Source organism: Lotus japonicus, chromosome 1 (assembly GCF_012489685.1).
Source record: "Lotus japonicus ecotype B-129 chromosome 1, LjGifu_v1.2".
NCBI classification, from domain to species: domain Eukaryota; kingdom Viridiplantae; phylum Streptophyta; class Magnoliopsida; order Fabales; family Fabaceae; genus Lotus; species Lotus japonicus.
Window position 1 is genome coordinate 10,639,909 of NC_080041.1, and position 21,168 is coordinate 10,661,076.

At 36.4% G+C, this 21,168-nt stretch overlaps 1 protein-coding gene across 1 annotated transcript; it reads left to right on the plus strand.

Annotated features, from left to right (window-relative positions):
* Positions 1-8,148: 8,148 nt before the first annotated feature.
* Positions 8,149-9,324, plus strand: LOC130733553 (abscisic acid receptor PYL4-like). Its single transcript, XM_057585777.1, has one exon. It carries the CDS (start codon positions 8,352-8,354, stop codon positions 8,997-8,999), a length of 648 nt encoding a protein of 215 aa, XP_057441760.1. The 5' UTR covers positions 8,149-8,351; the 3' UTR covers positions 9,000-9,324.
* The last annotated feature ends 11,844 nt before the right edge of the window (positions 9,325-21,168 follow it).

Consider the following 21,168-nt stretch of genomic DNA (forward strand, 5'->3'; position numbering starts at 1 on the left):
TTCTCAGAATCCTGATCTTCATCATTAACATGAACACAGTTAGCAGATTTATTGGCATATTTTGAATTCTTGAACTTGAATCCGGGTGGGAACCCATGCTTTTTGTAACAATCATCTACAGTGTGTCCCATCTTCCCACAATATGAGCACTTCTTTGATGAATATCTACTCCCTCCTGAATTGGAATGATATCCTCCAGAATTTGATTGACAACTTGAACCAGTCTGAGATTGAGAACCTCCAGAATGAGATTGATAACTTGTTGATGCTCCTCCTCGATTGTCATGTGAGTTATCCCTTGCAGCCATCATGGCCTTAGAACCAGAAACATTTTCAGCAGAAAATTTGTAACACCCCGATTTCGGTGGCGTCACTTTAGTAACCAAAATAAACTTAATGCGGAAAAACGTAAATATTTTTTTTCGATAATAACTAAGACAAGACTGAAATAGATAAAACCCAAATGCGAAAGGTAACAGATCTAATATACATTATATATAACATCCCCCGCTGTAAGTAGCGACCTCGTCACGAGTAACCTCCAGTGACGGAAAGTAGAAAAGTGTAACGCCCGTAGGCAAAATGTACAATCCCAAAAAGGATAGGTCAAGTGTCAGCAACACAAGCCCGCAAAATAAGACTAAGTCAGAGCTATGACACTAACACCCAACCTTAGTAGACTCTAAACACCCATCCCTAAACTTCCATCGTCGAATGCTCAGTAGTAGTCATTTCGCTCCGGGTCTTCCCCGTACGGCGAAGCATCACGAAACAGTCCGTCAACGGCATCTGACAAAAAGGGCATACATAGCCCCCCAAACACAGGTAGCACGTGCAAGGGTCAACTTACGGAATACAGTATGGATAATACAAGACATCAGGTAAAGTATAAGGGGTATATATATGTTGTATATATACATGTAAGTTCTGCATTGTCTACCCTAAGGTTTTAACATAGCATGTTATCAAATCTCTAGTTCAATTCAATCATCAAAGCACATAACGATATTTATCAACATCTACTCATCAAAACACATAACGATGTTTATCAACATCAACTCATCCAAAACCCAACGAATATAATTAGAGTGCATGATATATCAATGCAACGTCACTCTCGACGATTCCAGAAGAAGTAGGCTGGGCACGATCGAGTCGGTCCTAACACTGGCATTGTGTCGACCATAACCCCCGAGTGTCACTTACAACCTTGACATAGCCGGATCAGTCCTAACCCTGCGGGTCGACTTTTTCCTCCGCTATGCCCGACAATCAACAGGTCGATCCTAACCTCACGGTCGATCATATCCCCCGTCGATGTCCGAATTACCCGAAGGCATAAACTGTACCCGAAGGCATAAACTGTACCCGAAGGCATAAACTGTATCTCATGATGATCTCCAAATCATCCGACTCATCTCCATCCGATGGTCAAAACTGCTCAACGAGCAAGAGTATCAACATACTCAGAAACTATCAATTTCCCGGACTTATCCCCCGGATAGCCCAACCACAACTGCTACAACAGCACAAGAGTATCGACATACTCAAAACTTATCAATCTCCTCAACACTTGGATCCGACGATACTTCTCGTTTTTCCAAAACTAAGATTTGCATCCACAGCTTCCTCTCGAGTTTATCATCTTGATTAGAAGATTTAGAGGTTGTTTAATGTCTTATGAGTTTTTCTTCACAAAATAATATCCTTCTAATCTTATCGCAAACCCTATAAGTTCTCGGGATCTCCAAATCCCAAACGACTCCAGAGAATGTCTCGATCCATCATAACCATAACAAGGCCCGAATCTCATTCGTCCTATCAAACTTTCTCAAAACTCTCAAAATAAAATCGGCATGACCTGCCCGCTATTCTCACTACTCAGAATCACAGATATGAGTACAAGACATAGTTTAAATCATCACCGTCATCAAACATGTCATATAACAATACATCTCAGAGTAAACACGTAGCACTTAGCATATAAATCATGCACCACACATCCTAGATTACCCACATAGCACATAGCATGTAAGTCAATCTCAAAAACATAGTAGTAGATGCATCATCTACGTTGTCAGCCGAAGCCTCAGAAAACATTTTCCCAATCATACACAAACAAGTGCATAAACAGTAAATCAAGTCGAATGCGTCGACACCTAAAGCATTAGCTAGTAAGGTAAGTTGCCCTTACCTCTAGTTATTCCAGCGTTCTCCTCAAACGTTCCTTCACAATGAGCTCCTTGATCTTCAGGAAATTCTTCAAAAGAACCTTTAGAGTAAAACCACAGAATTCCATCAAGGACTATCAGAAACTCAGTAATCAATACTCACTAAGGTTACACGAAGTAGTATATACTCCGAGGTACGATAATCTAGCGCGAAAGGACAAGTTTTCGAAAAAGGAATTTTCCTCCTCCTCCCCTAAAGGGCTCGGCCACTATTGGTAATTGTGGGGTTCGATTTTTCTTCGATCAAACTTGGTTCCTATGCTATCATTAGCCGTAACTAAGGGTATTCTAAACTCGGAAAAATTATCGGATCAAAAACTGTCGCAGGGGTATTTTGGTCACTATTTTTAACTTAGAATTTCAAAACTGAAATCCCAAAAAGCGAATTTGACAGGGGCGTCACCAACGACGTTTATGAAAACTAATCCTACTAGCACTAAGCTAAGGCGATAGTTTTCAGCCCAAAGGTTGAAGCTTTACTCCAAAAATGGGTATTTAAGGCATAAATTGATTCCGGCGGAAATCCGGCGACATTACTGAAAATCTAATCCGGCAGAAGTGATCTTGGGCATGTAGGGAAGATGTTTAGAATCAAAAATGAAATATTCAGGATAGTTTTGCAAAAACCTCAAAACTATCAACTCAGAAAAGTCTATAGAAAAGCTATGGAAAAAGAGATCAGAGGTAAAGATTAGCGACTATACCTCGAAACCTTGAAGTAGCAACTATCGAATCGACGATCAAGCAAGAAATGAAGAAAATCTCTCCTCCTCCTCCCCTTGTGAAACTCGCGGCTTTGAGAGAGAAAATGGGTATGGTTTTGTGTTTTTTTCTCATTTCTTGGCTATATATAGAGGTTGGCAAAACGCGGTAAAATGAAAGTTTCGCGAATCTGATTTTTCCGGCGTCATTCTCCGTGAATTCTAAGATATGTTTTGGCGAAAGAATTCCAAAACTAAAATGAGGTCTCCTTGTATTTTTGGCAACTAATGCATAGTCGGTGTAAAACTATTTTACCCGATAAGTTGCTTTTTGCATCGAATGTCGGAATGGAAAACTTCCTTCCGAAGAAAGATTGAAATCATCAAGAGAAATGGGTGTACGCGTGTAGAATATTCATTTGATGCTCTGAATAGAAAAAGTCTTCATTGTCGGGTGATTCTAGGGTTTTGAAATACTAGGGTTTCGGTTTCGGCAAACTTCCGATGATTGGAATCGGACGTCCGTAGATCCTAGAGTTTCGCCTCGAAACGATTGTGATATATGGAAAAAGAGAAGTTCTAACATTTCTCTGAAGATTTTTGGAATTAACTTCCATCGTGCCTAAAAGTGAAAACTAGCTATATACTAGGGTTTCTGACCTAGGTTTAAGCGTATAACGATCGTGCTATAACTTTTATCGACTCTAGTACAATCCTTAGTCTTTTCCTGAACTTTCTCCTTCATAAATTTATTTCATTTGGTAAACTCTAGTTCAGGATTCCCTTCACGATATATCAACCCTAATCGTGAATAGGATTCTATTTACTTGGCATAAGTTTAAAAAAACTTGGGCCTTACAAAATTGTCTTTCTTGCTGAGCAATAAGGGCAAACACTCGATTCACATTAGGTAAACTATCTAGCAACATCAACTGTGACCTAACTCCTGAATATTGGTCATTCAATCCTCTAAGAAACCTCACAACCTGGTTCTTGTTCCTCTCATCCTCTATGTTCTTGATTGCTCCACAAGAACATCGAGGATTACAAGTGCACACAGGCAATGGATTCAATACATCTAATTCATCCCAAAGAATCTTCATGCTAGTGTAAAATTTGGATACAGAGTTATCACCTTATTTCAAACTGAAGATTTCTTCTTGGAGTTCTGAGATCCTGAACAAATCTGCTTGAGAAAACCTTTCCCGAAGCTCCTTCCAGACATCGATAGCCTTGTCTCGCCATAGAATTGATTGAGCAATTTCAACGCTCATGGATTTGATCAACCAGCTCAAAACAAGCATATTGCAGCGTTGCCAGAAAGGATTCACTGGGTGATCTTGAGGTGGTTCAGCAATCGTTCCATCCACAAACCCTAGTTTGTTCTTGGTGAGGAGACTCATCTTCATCGCCCTCGCCCAATTGTGGTAGTTTCCTTCCGATAGCGGCGGCGAAACCAGAACGGTGGAAGGGCTCTCGTTAGGATGTATGTAGAAGGTGTGGGATGCGGTTTGTGCATCTTGCACGGTGAAGGGATAAGCGGCGGCGCCGGCAGGTTCAGCCGCCATGGTTGCAGCGGAAGAGAAGACTTGAAGAAAGGAAAGAGAGTGAAATCTTGATTCAATTGAATAAATTGTAATGTACAGAGTATTTTACTTTTATACAAAGAGTAAAGCAACTAACCATAGATCTAACTAACTATAGTCTAACTAATTCAGTTAAGTGTAAAAGTAATTAACCATAGTCTAACTAACTCAGCTATATGGTTAACCAGTCCTAACTAACTAACTACTTAGTTACTGAAGTAACTAATCACAACAGTAACAGTAAAGTAATCTAATTTCTATTATATGTAATATGGATGGAATCATTTCCAAAGTTGTGTCTTCATCCTTCTAACACTTTCTAAAACATCTCAATTATATGCTCCCAAAAATAATTGAACATAATCTTTCTGTTTTGCGTGGCCCAAATGGCTACACAACTTGTAGGAGGCCTACAAAACTCACAGTTAAGTGAACGTTGTATTGATCGTTCATGAGGATCAAGATAAAGCCTTAACTCGTCCAAACCAACTAGTTGAACAAATGTTAAGTCGCTAGAGTTAATGATTTGAGGTCATGAAAGCAAAACTACCAACATCTTGGAAGCTATTAACAAAAGTTAAACACCTACATTTTCATTCATATCGAACTTTATAAACTAGTTTAATTATTCTATAACTAATTAAACATTAATCATAATTGCTCATCCTCTAGTATTCTATACTTGGAGATTCTCTCCTTGAGTCTTCACAAGCTTGAGCGTTAGATTGTTATTTGCAGACACACCTACCTCTGTGGATCAAGGTTATTGTTCCACTGTGCTATTCACCTCCTCACCGCCATGCACTGCCACATCTTACCTTGAGGTATATCTTTTATACTTTTTGGAGGAACATTTGGCTCTATCTATAAAATTGAGCAAACCAATTTTCATCATCATGTTTGGAACATGATGCATGTAACCTTCGAATCAAGATTCACCTTGAAATGAGTTATGAACCAAGACCGACCCAACACTAAATGAGACCTAAAAAAAACTTTAAAAGACTATTGTTTCTTGAAAAAAATGCAAAATTCCAGATACTATTGTTCCTTGAGACTATCCGGTTTGATTTTTTGAACTGAGACCTTGATTTTTATTTGAGACATTCTTTATAAAAAGACTATGAACTTATCACATAAATGAGAAACCTTTTTTATTTAGTAAATTTTTTTTGGGGCTTAAAGCTCTTACTTGGGCCACATGGGCCTTGAGTCGGCCTTGTCATGATTCATGAACCTTCATGAGGAATGCTCAATCACGACAAGCAAAGGATGTCCCTTAATAACAAATTGAAAATCAAATTCCAATACTTAATTCAAACAATTAAAATTATAATGAACAAAATTAGAAAACTATTAGAGCTTCAAGTGTAATGAAGCTTAAAAATTAAACACCAAGTCTAATTCTAGAATCCTTAGAGCATCCACAATGGTGACTACATATATTAGTTATTAGTTGCTTAGTAAAATTTATGTGATTTTAAATTGTCACATTGTATTTAAGCAACCCATTAGCACCTCATGCGGATTTTACTCTAATGTTAGTTTTCTTATTTTTTTTATCCATAAACAACTCATATATCTTTATTTTTTTTATTCAATTGATGAACGAAAAAGAATGATCATTGTTAATGTAATAGAGTGAAATAATATATGCTTGTAATCATAAGATACTAAACTCGTTGGAGTGCCTAATAAACTTGTTCCAATGGTAAAAAAAAAATTATCCACTCCGTTATCTAATAAGGTCGAGTTCTCATTCTGATCAGTGGGACACTCTAATTCAAATTTGATCACTCCCACCATTAACCGTGTCATCAGATTTAACTTTTTAATTCACTCACCGCAAATCAGTTCAATCAATCTCAATAAAAAAACTCTGATTTCAAATACCTCAATAAAAAACTCTTTGATCTCAATAAAAACTCTTTAATTCACACACATTAATCAATTCAATGTGTTTCATTCAATATTTTCAAACCAATTCAATTTTCAATTTTCATTATCTTTTCACTCCCCAGTATCTCTCAAACTCTCCCCAAGTCTTGCATCAATTTGTCAATGTATCTCTTATCATTCATCTTTTTTCCTTCCCTCAGATCTCTCCTTCATTTTTTTGACATATTCTAAAATATTTATTAATTTCTTATAATTATGTTTAAAATAATAATATTTTTAATAATGAATGTAGGAGCTGGAGATATATGGGTTGAGCTGGGTACAGGGAGACATATGGATCGATTCCTGACGGGTGCAATTTATCTTTCCGACGTAAAAATTTTTTTTTTAATAATACTCGTGCATTGAATCAGCTACATACTAATTTAAATTTAATATTAATAAAATACTTGCGAAATACTCTCATTTTATTGTGATGCTCTAAGTCACTCTTACCTTCATGCCGTCCTAAACATCCTTACAATCCGCAATATATTTATGCATTTCAATTCATGATCATCACGCGAGCTTTACTTCCAAATTGGACATGAGAAAAGCATCCCATGATTTTTAAATTATTTGCATTGATTATATGCAACTTGAACAATGAACATATTGCAAGCAACTTGTCGATACGCAGGAGCTTCTAGACTGTTCTTTCAAATATATAATAATAATAATTATATTTCCCAAGATACCCTAGGAATGCATGCATGGCTTTTAGTTGAAAAAAAGGGCAATTCCGGCCTTTGGTCCTCCTTGTATGAAAAAAAATGCAATTATGTATGAAAAATAAAGATGTTTACTTCGGTACGTACCCATTGATTGCCTATCTGCCTTATAAATGGAAGGGAGGATCAAGTATGAAAAGAGAAAAGTAAAGAAAATGTGATATATATTAATGTTAAAAAATGTGTATATGTGGATGGATTTATAATTTATGATAGGCCTATAGGGTAAAATTGGGCAATCGCATTTCAAGAGATGTATTTACTCCTTTAAAATTCTTACACTAACACTACTTCCTTGTTAGCTATTCTTAAAATTATGGTAAAATTTGTCATCCTTATCATTTTTTCCATCGATCTAGAACATAAGTGTCATCCGTCAAGATATTTAAACCCTGGTAAGTTTGACACACAATTAACATACATATTTTCTAGCGGTTTTTATCGTAAGTAATGTGTATTATGATAAAAATATCTATTGGAATGCAATTCTTAAAATTACACTAAAACTTAAAATGTGTGCAACTAGCTAGTTTTTACTAATTTTTTTAACTTAATATATTACTGGTGACTTTTTACTCATAGAACCGGCATATGTTAATTGATTGTATCTATACACAATGCAGAGTTCAAAAACCATTTTCCAAATTAAAAATCAAAGGGAGATAATGAAGAAGTACAGCAATGACAATTGGTTGCCAAAAAGAAGTTGGTAGAACAAGAAAATGAAGAAATAATATTTTTAAGCAAGTTAACCTTAAAATTTATTTAATTAATAGAAAGAGATAACATAGTTGGCTAGTTGCAGTTTGAGATAAAGAAAGAAATTAAAGAGATAATTGATGAAACCAATAGTTCACATGCAAGTTGATGATCCACTTGCAGTTCTTGCAGTTTATCATTCACTATCTCACCTCCTCTTATACCATAAAAGAACAACAAACAGCAAGAACTTCTCTTTCTCTTTTATGAAACGCTATAACTACTCCTCCAACTTGCATTACATAATTATTAACCCATTTGAATTTTCACAAACCAAACTTAACACCCCATTTTCCATTCTCAATATATATATTCATCATCATTATATAGATGAATAAACCTCTTTAGCTTCACAAAACTAACACCTTTGGAGATATAGAGAGAGAGAGATTGAAGATTTCAAAAATGCCTTCCCCTATTCAACTCCACCGATACAACCACCACGCCACCGACACAGCCACCGCAACCGCCATGGCAAACGGCGTGAACTGCCCTAAACAACCCCAGACACGCCGCTTCTCTCTCTCCTCCGCTAGAGTAACCGCCCCGGAGACAGTCTCCCGGCACCACGCCCATGTGGTGGGGCCCAGCCAGTGCTGCTCCGTGGTGGTGCAGCACGTCGACGCCCCAGTCTCCACCGTGTGGTCAGTTGTACGGCGGTTCGACAACCCGCAGGCGTACAAGCACTTCGTGAAGACCTGCCGCGTGGTCTCCGTCTCCGGCGACGGCGGTATTCACGTCGGCGCGCTGCGGGAGGTACGTGTGGTGTCGGGGCTTCCGGCGGCGTCGAGCACGGAGAGGCTGGAGATCCTGGACGACGAGGGGCACGTGATGAGCTTCAGTGTCGTCGGCGGCGACAACCGCCTGAGGAATTATAAGTCGGTTACGACGGTGCACGGTGACGGAAACGGAGGGACGGTGGTGATAGAGTCGTATGTGGTTGATGTGCCGCACGGGAATACGAAGGAAGAGACTTGCATTTTCGTTGACACGATCGTTCGCTGCAATTTGCAGTCTCTGGCTCAGATCGCAGAAAACATGATGATGAATTGATGACCATTCAACAATGAAGAAAGAGAAAACAAGACCCTGTTCTTCTCTGTTCCTCTTAACTTACCTTCATTCATCTTTTTCTTTTTGGTTTTTTTGTTTCTAATGCGGGTTATGATGTTATGTACCATGGACATATAGATACATGACATGATGAGCCTGTGTTGGAAATTGGTCTTGGACGTTTAGGTGTTTTTTGTTGGAGATTAACTCCAATGGTTGAATTTGAACGAATGTGATATCATGTAACATGTAGTCATGTATCATCATCGTGATATATATAATCTATGTAGTGATCTATCTATATATGTTCAATTTTCTTCTTTCATTTTTCCATTCTGTTCTATCTCACCAGTCAATCCTATCGTGGACTGGTGGTGCTTCTTAATTCTGCACTAAGGTTGTTGCTCTGTTGGGGTTTTTTGGATTGTTTATCAATCTTATCTGAGAGAGATGTTCTCAGAACCTTTCCATAATATCATTCAATATATTTTGCTATAAGAAAAAAAAATCTACATTGAGGTTGTGTTCTTTCATGATTCTATTTACTTGCAAAATGTACTTTCAGTATACATTCATGATGATCATATGGATCAAAATAAATATGGGACATCAAGTTGTACCTCTTGGTGACCATTGTGTGAGTGTGTGTGAACAGAACAGGTTGTGTACTATATCAAAGCTTCTCATACCCTAGTCCCTAGGGGTAATTTGTCTAATCAGAAATTAATTTGTATATGATGTGTGTTTAAGCATAATAATTTCAAGATTGGCTTACTTTTATTATTTAGAATTAAGTTATTTAGAATATCCTTTATAATATGTTTTTACTGACCAAGTAAGATAAAGTGGAACTGGCTCGTGAATAGAACTTAATTAATATACACAAACAAAAGAGAAAATTTCAAACTATACATTGGTCTAGTCTACATATGTGTTTAGCACATTTTGACTTTGTTAATTTGAGGCTGTTGTGTTTCGAATACACATGCACTCATTGCACTCTATTGCAAATTACAATTAGAAGAATCTCGATAATCAAACTCAATCAACCAAGGGACGAATTTATAATTTTAAGGTATGTGTTCATTATTATCTAGACAATCGAAAAGTTAATTGATTGTGAGCGACAAGAAAATAAATAAAAATAAACTTGTGGTTTCAGATCAAATGGGTCTAAAGGTTATGGCAGTATTAGATTCAAATCTCTTGATATGTGTTCTATTATTGAAATATACAGGTACCAATTATATCCCTAAGATGTCAGTGTGTTTGCTTTGCAATACCTGACAGCTGTTAGAAATGAACATGTTTGATCGTGATGAAATCACTTTCCTTGACAGCTGTTAGAAATGAACAGGCTTGATCGTGATGAAATCACTTTCCTTAAAGTATTTCAAGCACTCTCTGAATTTTGTCTTAGAGTTTGGATGCAAGAATACCCAGGATAATCAGCCTTGATTCGAGTTTGCACAAGAGTGACAAGACTAATGAAAACTCGAAATGAAGTGAAGTGGTTTTCTGGAAAATCAGAGGATATAATTGTGTACTTGAATTCTGAACATGCACTGTATTTATAGGCCAAACAGAACAATATACTCCTTCCGTTCCTAAATAACTGACACTATTTCTAGCTAAATTTTGTTTCTAATTATCTCCCACTTTACAAAGTTCAATAGTGCATTAATTATACTTTACCTATTGTACCCTTCATTTATTGGTGGTAGAAAAATTGAAAAGTTAGAATTAATAAGAGAGATAAAGGGTATAGTAGGAAATTAGATTGTAATTTTAATAAAACAATAACATTAATTGCTATTTCTTAATACTTGTGCAACAACCTTAAAGTATCAATTATTTACGAACGGAGGGAGTATAAGGTTGCGACCCTTCATAAATTATGTCTGTTACCAACAGATATGTGAACAGTTGCGACCATTTGTGAACAGTTGCAAAATTCAAATTCAAAAACGAACAAAACAAACTGACGTTACGGCGACCGCGTTGCCGTCGTGCGTCGTGCTCAAGTGCCGTCTACAAGCCGCCACTAGCGCCTTTACGCTCACGCCGGTGTCGCCGGTGTGAGTGAAACATGTCACATAAAAGTTTGGGACCACCAAACCATACATATGTGACACTATATCCTTTCTTTGTCCCTTTGTTGAATGGTTGACATTTAATGATATATAAATACTTTGAAAAGTTACTCCACTTTCTATGTGAGACTTGTTTCAAATTTATTCAATGCAAAATCAACACACTTATTATTTTGGAACTTTATATAATTATTACTACTTGAGTAATTATTACAACAACTGCATCTAGCATCTGTTTATGAACATGTTGGAATGGGTAAGCATGAAGCAGAGAGGCTACCGAAAGGATGATTATAGGCTACCAATTTTAGGCGAATGTATTAGAAAGAGTAGTCATAATACCCCTGCCACGCACAAGCGAGCCAAGAGTGACTTCCATTTCCTCGGTTTTATCTTAGTTATGTAAATTAACATCCTAGCTATTTAAATGCGAGCTAAATTACTAGGATTATATTACGATTGATCAAGTTGCATACAAATATATGCGTGAAAAAAAAACCAATGAATTGGAAACTAATGTTATAAAACTATAAACTGAGGTTCACATTATCTATTACATCATAAACTCAAGAGATGTTGCATAGCTACTCATTATAAACACGAACAAAGTAATTAATCCTAATCATAGTTAACAACATTAAAGTATAAGGGAAAAAGGATGAAATTCTGGTTCTCACACAGGACAGATGTCGAACGCGATGTTGGGACAATCGGTTCGACAATTGCACAACAGTACATAAATTAAATCAACGAAAAAAACACAGGGAATTGTTAACCCAGTTCGGTGCAACATCACCTACATCTGGAGGATACCAATCCAGGAGTCAATTCACTATCAAATAATAGCTCTCAGGTCACATGAAAGTCCCTCCTATACCTAAGTACTCCCCCTTAGTATAGAGCCTCTTCAATGTCTACCACTATTACATAAGTGAATCTAGCTTAGCCCTTCTCCTCTAAGCTATGAGAAAACTTCCCCTAACTCCTAATGATCACTGCCACAGTGACCGATCCCTTACAAGAGATTGAAAGATAGATCTCATGATCAAACAACAATTTGAAGAGATTACAACTCAACTAAACAAACCAACTCTAAGTCATATGATTATCAATGGAGGCAGTAGAGAGGTGTACAAAATAACAGAACAAGGACTCACAAAACAAAACCCTAAAAACCCAATCCTTGGGTGCCCAACGCACACTTTGCAACTAGGGTTAAGCCTCCTTAAATAGTCATTCTTCAGGTCTTGATCTTCAATGAGCTTGCACGAAAATAGAGTCCACAAAACAGATCTGGAACAAATCTTTTAAACCAGTAACAAATCTTATCAAATAAGATTTGAACAAAAGATAACAACTTTCACAATTTAAACCAAATCAAATCCTCTTCAACAGATTTGATTCCACTATATTATATTCCAGATAGCACAGAGAAGCTTTTTCAATAACCCTAACTTGATTATCACGAAACCCATCCAAAGCTTCTAGAAAAATCAGCCAAACACACAGCAGATCCGCAGGGACAAATGTCACAGCACGATGTTACAACATCTGGTCCTACATCTTGGCACACACATACATTAGCTAAAATGCAGACAACTTAAAAAAAAGGAACAACAAAGGATAATGAATTCCCGAAGCACCTCTTGATCATTCACCGAGGAACTTGTATCGGTTTTTCTCTCGTCTATGACTTTCTCTCTTCATTATCTTCTCGTGTGAAACTTTTCTTTTCCGTCCAAGTGTCTTTTTGTAGTTTTTTTTCTACGCTAGAATGGGTGTCAACGGCAACACGCTTGTGGATAACAAGCACCACAACTGTGCTTAGAAACAACTTAAATGGTTGTGGTTCCTTTATATCATATTCATAGGCATGCTCTTCTTCAAATATAACCACGATCATGCCAAATTCTACCACAATCAAGCTTTCCTTAAACAACTAGCCACCACGAACTTGCCAACCATCCGACATTACAGTGCTCATGCTCTTGTTCCAGCACGTACATCTTTTTGCTCTTAAAAATTTGAAAATTAATTAAGAAAATGAAAAATTTATCTTATGCATCATTGTTTCAGTTTGCGACAAGACCAGAAATTAAATGCTCTATAGTTAAAATGTGTCCTAAAACTAGAGAAACATCAAAATGTCGTCCTTGGGTTCTTGGCTGTCACATTAAGGGTCTGTTTGATTGTAATTTTAGTTTTCAGTTTTTAAAACAATTTTATGAAACAATTTTTAAAAGCAGTTTTCAGAAAAAAAAAAAAAAAAAAAAAAAAACTGTTTGAATAACATGTTTTCTAACATTTATAAAACTGATATTTGAAAACTAAAAACAAAAACTGAAAACATCTTTTAGCTGCTTTAGTTTTTTTGTTTTAAAAACTGAAAAAGGAGAATTATTTACAAAAACAGTTTTTGAAAACAAATCGTATCAATTCAATTTTTAAAAAATTTCAACTTTTAAAAACAGCAAACAAACATGTACTAATAAAACAGAGTGTGACTCAATAACAAACAAAAACCCCCATTTCGTCAGCAAAACAAGTTTCTTTATCCGAGCATGAAGGTGATGGAGCATTGATATTTACGTGCGAGTTTCTTTGAAGCTTCCTTAAATTCTTTTCCATTTTTAAATTTCTGCCCCTAGCTAGTCCTACAGTAATTTTGTTTTTGAACAGCAGTACTACAGCAAAATATTTGAATTCCTGTTAGTCAAGAAAAGACATTGGAATTAAATCCTAATGAACATGTACATATATATATATCGACATGGATTACGACGTAATAATGTTAAATTTTTGTATGGTGGATATGACGCAACGTCCAAAGTACTGCATGCAAGTTGCCAATGCAACTTGATGTGTAAAAAAAACTCTCAAGTTGGCATTCCTTGCCTCTTCTTAGCTATTATTCTCTTCTCCTTTTATGCATTTTTCTCATAGTTATTATTATTAAATGTGAGGTGTAGGGTGGCACCGTTCGAGGGAATAGCAAGTTGGCTTGCAAGTGGGTACGAAGGGAGGGCCTGCATCAATTTGTATATTCTTAACTTTCGTCTCATTAGTCACAAGAAACGTGTTCCATGGGTGTATTTTTCTGACACTTGTTATCTTATTTTCTCTTACTGAGGCCTCAGGGTCTTAATATATAGCTAGCTATCTTTGTTTAATAATATATATTCTCTTTTTTGCTTAAAAAATTGCCCAATATGCATAGGTCATTAACTCAAAAACATACAAATAGTTCAAACAGTCAATAAACATACTTCATTTTCTTTTTATCTCTCTATTATCATATATTACATGTATATATTTTTTCTCTTTTTCTTTTGATAATTTGACGGGCCGAAGCTCGATATATTTTTTCTCTTTATTTCCCACTTCAAGTATCTATTAGATGTTTACATTATATAAATACCTACAAATCGTCTTCCTTTACTCAATCTGGAATTTTCTTCTCTAGAAATCCTTAACCCTCTCTCTAATCCACAAAGATATGTCTTCGTGTGGAGCCGGCCTTGAACGTAAAGAATAATTAAAATAATAGAGGCATGATGTAGCAAATCACACCAAATAATAGAGTTATGGAGGAAGATGAATTAAGAAGATGAAGGTGGAAGAACACATACTAAAATTGTGTAAAATATTTTTTAGGGTACAAAAATTGATGTGAAAAAAGTCAACGTTGCCATCTTCTGCTGACTAAGCTTGCCATTGGATCATTGACCGGCCAAAATTGAGCAAGATGACTTAATTTGATTAAAAATAATTCCAGCGATCAAATTTGATGTGAAATTTTTTCAAAGACTCAATTTAATTCCCTTTACAATTTCAAGGACCAAAAATTTATCTAAGCCTAAATTAATTTTGAATGAAATTAATTTTGTATAATTGATTTTAGCTACAACTGACTTCGAAGTGAAATGATTTATGAAAAATTATAGTAAAATTAAATAAAAAATCTTTTTTTTTGTTATAAGGAGGTGAAAGCCCCAAGCAGAAAACTACATGCAAAAAAAAAAGGTAAGTGGGAATAACAAAATTTGCCGGAAAAAGTAAAATGAATTAAAAAATTGGGTGCCCACTAGGGTGGGGAATTATCAAACTGGTCCACCCATGGACCAGTCTTTTTAACCGTGGATATATATTATTTTATTCCTGTGGTCCAGATTTGCAACCGTTCACGTGCCTTACAGGTTATCTCCATGTTTGTGAGATTATTTTCCAAAATTGCAAAGAAACCCCCCAAAGGAAATAACCCTTGTTTCTCTCTATGATGCACGTGATGTCACATGATGGCACGTGTAGATGAAACCACCCACCACCGCACCACCGCATCTGATCTCCATTTCTCCATTTCTGTTCACGATTTGTCTGCATGTCATCTCATCTCCATTTCAGTTATGAAACGCTACTAAAGCGGATTCGACGAAATTGGTCCATTTTGTTGATTTACAACAGTGCTTCATAGATGGCAACGGCGGCACAATGGAGACGTATGAGAAGCATGACAAACCCGACCCAACCTTGATGGTGGTATTTTAGAATGGGTGCACGACGATGAGGGTGCATATCGGGTTTAATCCTTAAACCCGACCCAACCTGTAAGACCCATTCCAGGATTTCTTTTATTATGAATTGGGAATGGGCCAGCTCCAGGCCCAATGGCCGGCCCCCATGTCCATGACGAAGAAAATTTTGGTTTAAAGAAATTTAGTTATTTCCGTTCAAAAAAAAGAATTTTAGTTATTTAGGTGTATTATATTTACCTTATATTTGTTATTGACCAAAAAAAAGGTATATTATATTTGTTTAAATAAGGGATATTATTATTTAAATAATATAATACAAGATTAAGGTTGAAACAATCACTTTATCTACTTCTCTTAGGTTATTCCTAACTGGAGTTTCGTTCAAAGAATCAATTAACCTACTTCTCGTAGGTTACTCCTGACTGGACTGTCACTTGTTTCGTTCAAAGAATCACTTAACCTTCTTCTCTTAGGTTATTCCGAACTTAACCTTTAATTGGTTTAAGTCAAAGAATCACTTAACCTACTTCTCTTAGGTTATTCCGACCTGGACTGTCACTTATTTAATTCAAAGAATCACTTAATCTACTTCTCTTAGGTTACTCTTGACTGGACTGTCACTTGTTTCGTTCAAAGAATCACTTAACTTACTTCTCTTAGGTTACTCCTGACTGGACTGCCACTTGTTTCGTTCAAAGAATCACTTAACCTTCTTCTCTTAGGTTATTCCGAACTTAACCTTTTATTGGTTTAATTCAAAGAATCACTTAATCTACTTCTGTTAGGTTATTCCGACCTGGACTGTCACTTATTTAATTCAAAGAATCACTTAATCTACTTCTCTTAGGTTACTCTTGACTGGACTGTCACTTGTTTCGTTCAAAGAATCACTTAACTTACTTCTCTTAGGTTACTCCTGACTGGACTGTCACTTGTTTCGTTCAAAGAATCACTTAACCTTCTTCTCTTAGGTTATTCCGAACTTAACTGTCAATGGTTTAATTCAAAGAATCACTTAATCTACTTCTCTTAGGTTACTCCTGACTGGACTGTGACTTGTTTCGTTCAAAGAATCACTTAACCTTCTTCTCTTAGGTTATTCCGAACTTAACTGTCTATGGTTTAATTCCAAGAATCACTTAACTTACTTCTCTTAGGTTACTCCGGACTGGACTGTCACTTGTTTCGTTCAAAGAATCACTTAACCTTCTTCTGTTAGGTTATTCCGAACTTAACCTTTAATTGGTTTAAGTCAAAGAATCACTTAACCTACTTCTCTTAAATTATTCCGAAATGTACTGTGACTTATTTATTTCAAAGAATCACTTAATCTACTTCTCTTAGGTTACTCCTGACTGGACTGTCACTTGTTTCGTTCAAAGAATCACCTAACCTTCTTCTCTTAGGTTATTCCGAACTTAACCTTTAATTGGTTTAAGTCAAAGAATCACTTAATCTACTTCTCTTAGGTTATTCCGAACTGGACTGTCACTTATTTAATTCGAAGAATCACTTAATCTACTTCTCTTAGGTTACTCTTGACTGGACTGTCACTTGTTTCGTTCAAAGAATCACTTAATCTACTTCTCTTAGGTTACTCTGACTGGACTGTCACTTGTTTCGTTCAAAGAATCACTTAATCTACTTCTCTTAGGTTATTCCGAACTGGACTGTCACTTATTTAATTCAAAGAATCACTTAATCTACTTCTCTTAGGTTACTCCTGACTGGACTGTCACTTGTTTCGTTCAAAGAATCACTTAACCTTCTTCTCTTAGGTTATTCCGAACTTAACTGTCTATGGTTTAATTCCAAGAATCACTTAACTTACTTCTCTTAGGTTACTTCGGACTGGACTGTCACTTGTTTCGTTCAAAGAATCACTTAACCTTCTTCTGTTAGGTTATTCGGAACTTAACCTTTAATTGGTTTGAGTCAAAGAATCACTTAACCTACTTCTCTTAGGTTATTCCGAAATGTACTGTGACTTATTTATTTCAAAGAATCACTTAATCTACTTCTCTTAGGTTACCCATGACTGGACTGTCACTTGTTTCGTTCAAAGAATCACTTAATCTACTTCTCTTAGGTTACTCCTGACTGGACTGTCACTTGTTTCGTTCAAAGAATCACTTAACCTTCTTCTCTTAGGTTATTCCGAACTTAACCTTTAATTGGTTTAAGTCAAAGAATCACTTAATCTACTTCTCTTAGGTTATTCCGAACTGGACTGTCACTTATTTAATTCAAAGAATCACTTAATCTACTTCTCTCAGGTTACTCCTGACTGGACTGTCACTTGTTTCGTTCAAAGAATCACTTAATCTACTTCTCTTAGGTTACTCTGACTGGACTGTCACTTGTTTCGTTCAAAGAATCACTTAACCTTCTTCTCTTAGGTTATTTCGAACTGGACTGTCTATGGTTTAATTCCAAGAATCACTTAACTTACTTCTCTTAGGTTACTCCTGACTTGACTGTCACTTGTTTCGTTCAAATAATCACTTAACCTTCTTCTCTTAGGTTATTCTGAACTTAACAGTCACTTATTTAATTCAAAGAATCACTTAACTTACTTCTCTTAGGTTACTCCTGACTGAACTGTCACTTGTTTCGTTCAAAGAATCACTTAACCTTCTTCTCTTAGGTTACTCTGACTGGACTACCATATGTTTCGTTCAAATAATCACTTGATCGAGCTTCTGTTATCTTATTCCTAATTAAAATGTGACTTGTTTCATTCAAATAATCACTTAACACACTTCCTTTGGGTTATAATCACTTAATTTAATTTATTAATTTCAATTTGATATACCTACTTAATTTAATTTTTGGGCTTTCCCACCACCGAAATTACCTTCACATGAATTCGGCAATGAATTCAACCTTTTTCCCTCCCAAACGCGTCCCCAAGGCTTCTAAAGGAAGGAACGTGAACTGGTTGATGGGACAAGTCGCTGGGTTTCTGAAAAAGTAGAAGATTCCCTGCCATACACAAGGACTAGGCACGTGAAGCTTGAATGTTTTTCCAATTAGCTATTATTTCCATGACAGTGGGTCGGTGGGTCCATTAAAGTCTAATTACCCGTTTCAACCAATATGACCTTGGGTGACCTGGACATGAGATTCTGTTCTCCCAGAACTCATGTGAACTACTTCCATTTCTTGGGTTTCTATTCATCATCCCTATACCTTTAACTGGACTGTCACCTCCTCTCTTTCATTTTTCTCCTCCAAGACAAACGATGACTGGCAAAGGACACAAGTATTATGTTGTATTTCGTGGGAGAAACCCTGGCATTTACAACTCTTGGGAAGAATGTAGCTCAGAAGTCCTACACTTCAAAAACAACAAGCATGAAAGGTATGCAACACTACAACAAGCTCAGAAGGCACTGAATGATTATTTTGCAAGTTCCGGTGAAACGGTTAGCGAACCTCAAGTGTGTCAAGGACATAGTCAGAGCTCAGGCCATGTGCACGTGGAGTGCAGCAGTAGCTACCCCTTGGGGCCATCTTCACCGGTGCACACAGGCTTCAAACTGAGTTACGTACCCTCATTTGTATCATTTACCTGGTTTATTAGCATGTTTCAATTATTCAGATTTTGTTTAACTAACGTACCACTATATTATATTTGTCTAGATGATGAAATGAATCCTGAATCCATGCATGGACCTTCACAAACCATCAAGGGTGATGAAGTTGTCCTACAGTTCAGCATGAAACAATTGTTAAGCGAGGCTTGCAAGTTACTGGGAATGGATGCACCTGAGTATTATCCATACCCACCGAAGATGTTCAACGGATGTTCTCACCATAGCTACATGTGTTACGTGCGGTCTCCGAAAATTGATGGAACACCGGTTGAAGTAGGCCCTTATGAGATATCACCTGACTTAGCAATGGAACAAGTCTCACTCAAGTGGCTACAAAGGTTGGAAAGTTCCAATAATTTACATATTTTGGACTACAATCATCACAAAGTTGAGGTGAAGAATCAAAGAATTCAATGCCTAGAGGTTGAGAACTTTGATTTGGTCATGGAAAATTCCAGTCTCAGGCAACAAAATTTGGACCTCAGGGGTATGTTGCAGCACACTTGATGCTTAACCAGTTCCAAAAGCAGGAACAGTTATAACTCAAACCACCCTTGTAATGTAGTTTGAATGTTGAGGTGCTTGTGACACTAATGCGTGACTTGATGTGGTATTATGGATGAATATCCATGGGACTATTCACATGTAATATGTAATATCTTATATTTTGGCTCCTTAATTTTCCATTATGGCTCCATTAGGTATGTTGGCTGAGATGAAATTATGTTGACTGGTCAAAGCAACTTCCCTATTATGCTGACTGGGTAGTGAATTTTGGTGTAGTTGACTATTAATCTAGTGTATGCTGGAAGTTATATTTTGGTTAAATCAATTCTCCATGTCACAAGATTAGATGATGTTATTATATGTTTCTGTCATATCAAACACTGACGGGTTAGGCTGTATAGCATCATTAAGATGTTTATTTCATGGCCAGGTATGAAACAGTTCAGTAAGGTCGTTTTTTAGCATTGTTTCTGACCCATTAAAAATCACCAAACCACTAACCGGTTTTTGGTTTGCAGAGGTGAGCAACAGGGGAACGAGCGAATGAAAGATGATATGGACGTTGACGCAGGAGAAGCTGAAAGGAGGACTGCAGACGTTGAAACAGAGGATGAAATAGAGCATGAAGCACAGGCAGAAATGCATGAGCTGAGGGACATGGTTGTCACCCTTTCTATCTCTACGTATTTTGTTTCCTAAACTGTACTTCTGAACACTCTTTGGCACTAAATACACTTTCCTTATCTCCATTTTGTACACAGCTTAATCAAGTGGGAAGAAGGGATTTCCTTGAGGGATTATTCACATTACTGAAGGCCTTGAATAGCCTCATTGGTTACATGAAGGTAAGCTTGAATGTTTTATTTACTGATATATGCTCTATGAAGTGTGAGTGTATAATTTTTATGAAGCCCTTCACCTTTGTGTTCACTAATTTTGTGAACAAAGATTTCTGATACTAACCTCACAAAGAAGTGTCAGTTTTTTGTTTTATTTACTGATATATGGTATATGAAGTGTGAGTGTATAATTTTTATGAAGCCCTCCACAATCACTTAACCTATTTTTGTGAACATGTATTTCTGATTGTAACCTCACAAAGAAGTGTCAATTTTTTGTTTTATTTACTGATATATGGTTTATGAGGTGTGACTGTATAATTTTTATGAAGCACTCCACCCCTGTGTACACTATTTTTTTAACAAAGATTTGAACATGTGTGACTGTATAATTTTTATGATGCACTCCACCCCTGTGTACACTATTTTTTTAACAAAGATTTGAACAAGTGTCACTGTATAATTTTTATGAAGCACTCCACCCTTGTGATCAATATGTTTCCTTTATCCTGTACATCTCGAGTTTGTATTTTGGTTCAATCAAAGTATTGAAGCCATTATCTTGTGATTGTTTTCAATAGGCCATGAATAGGCATGTG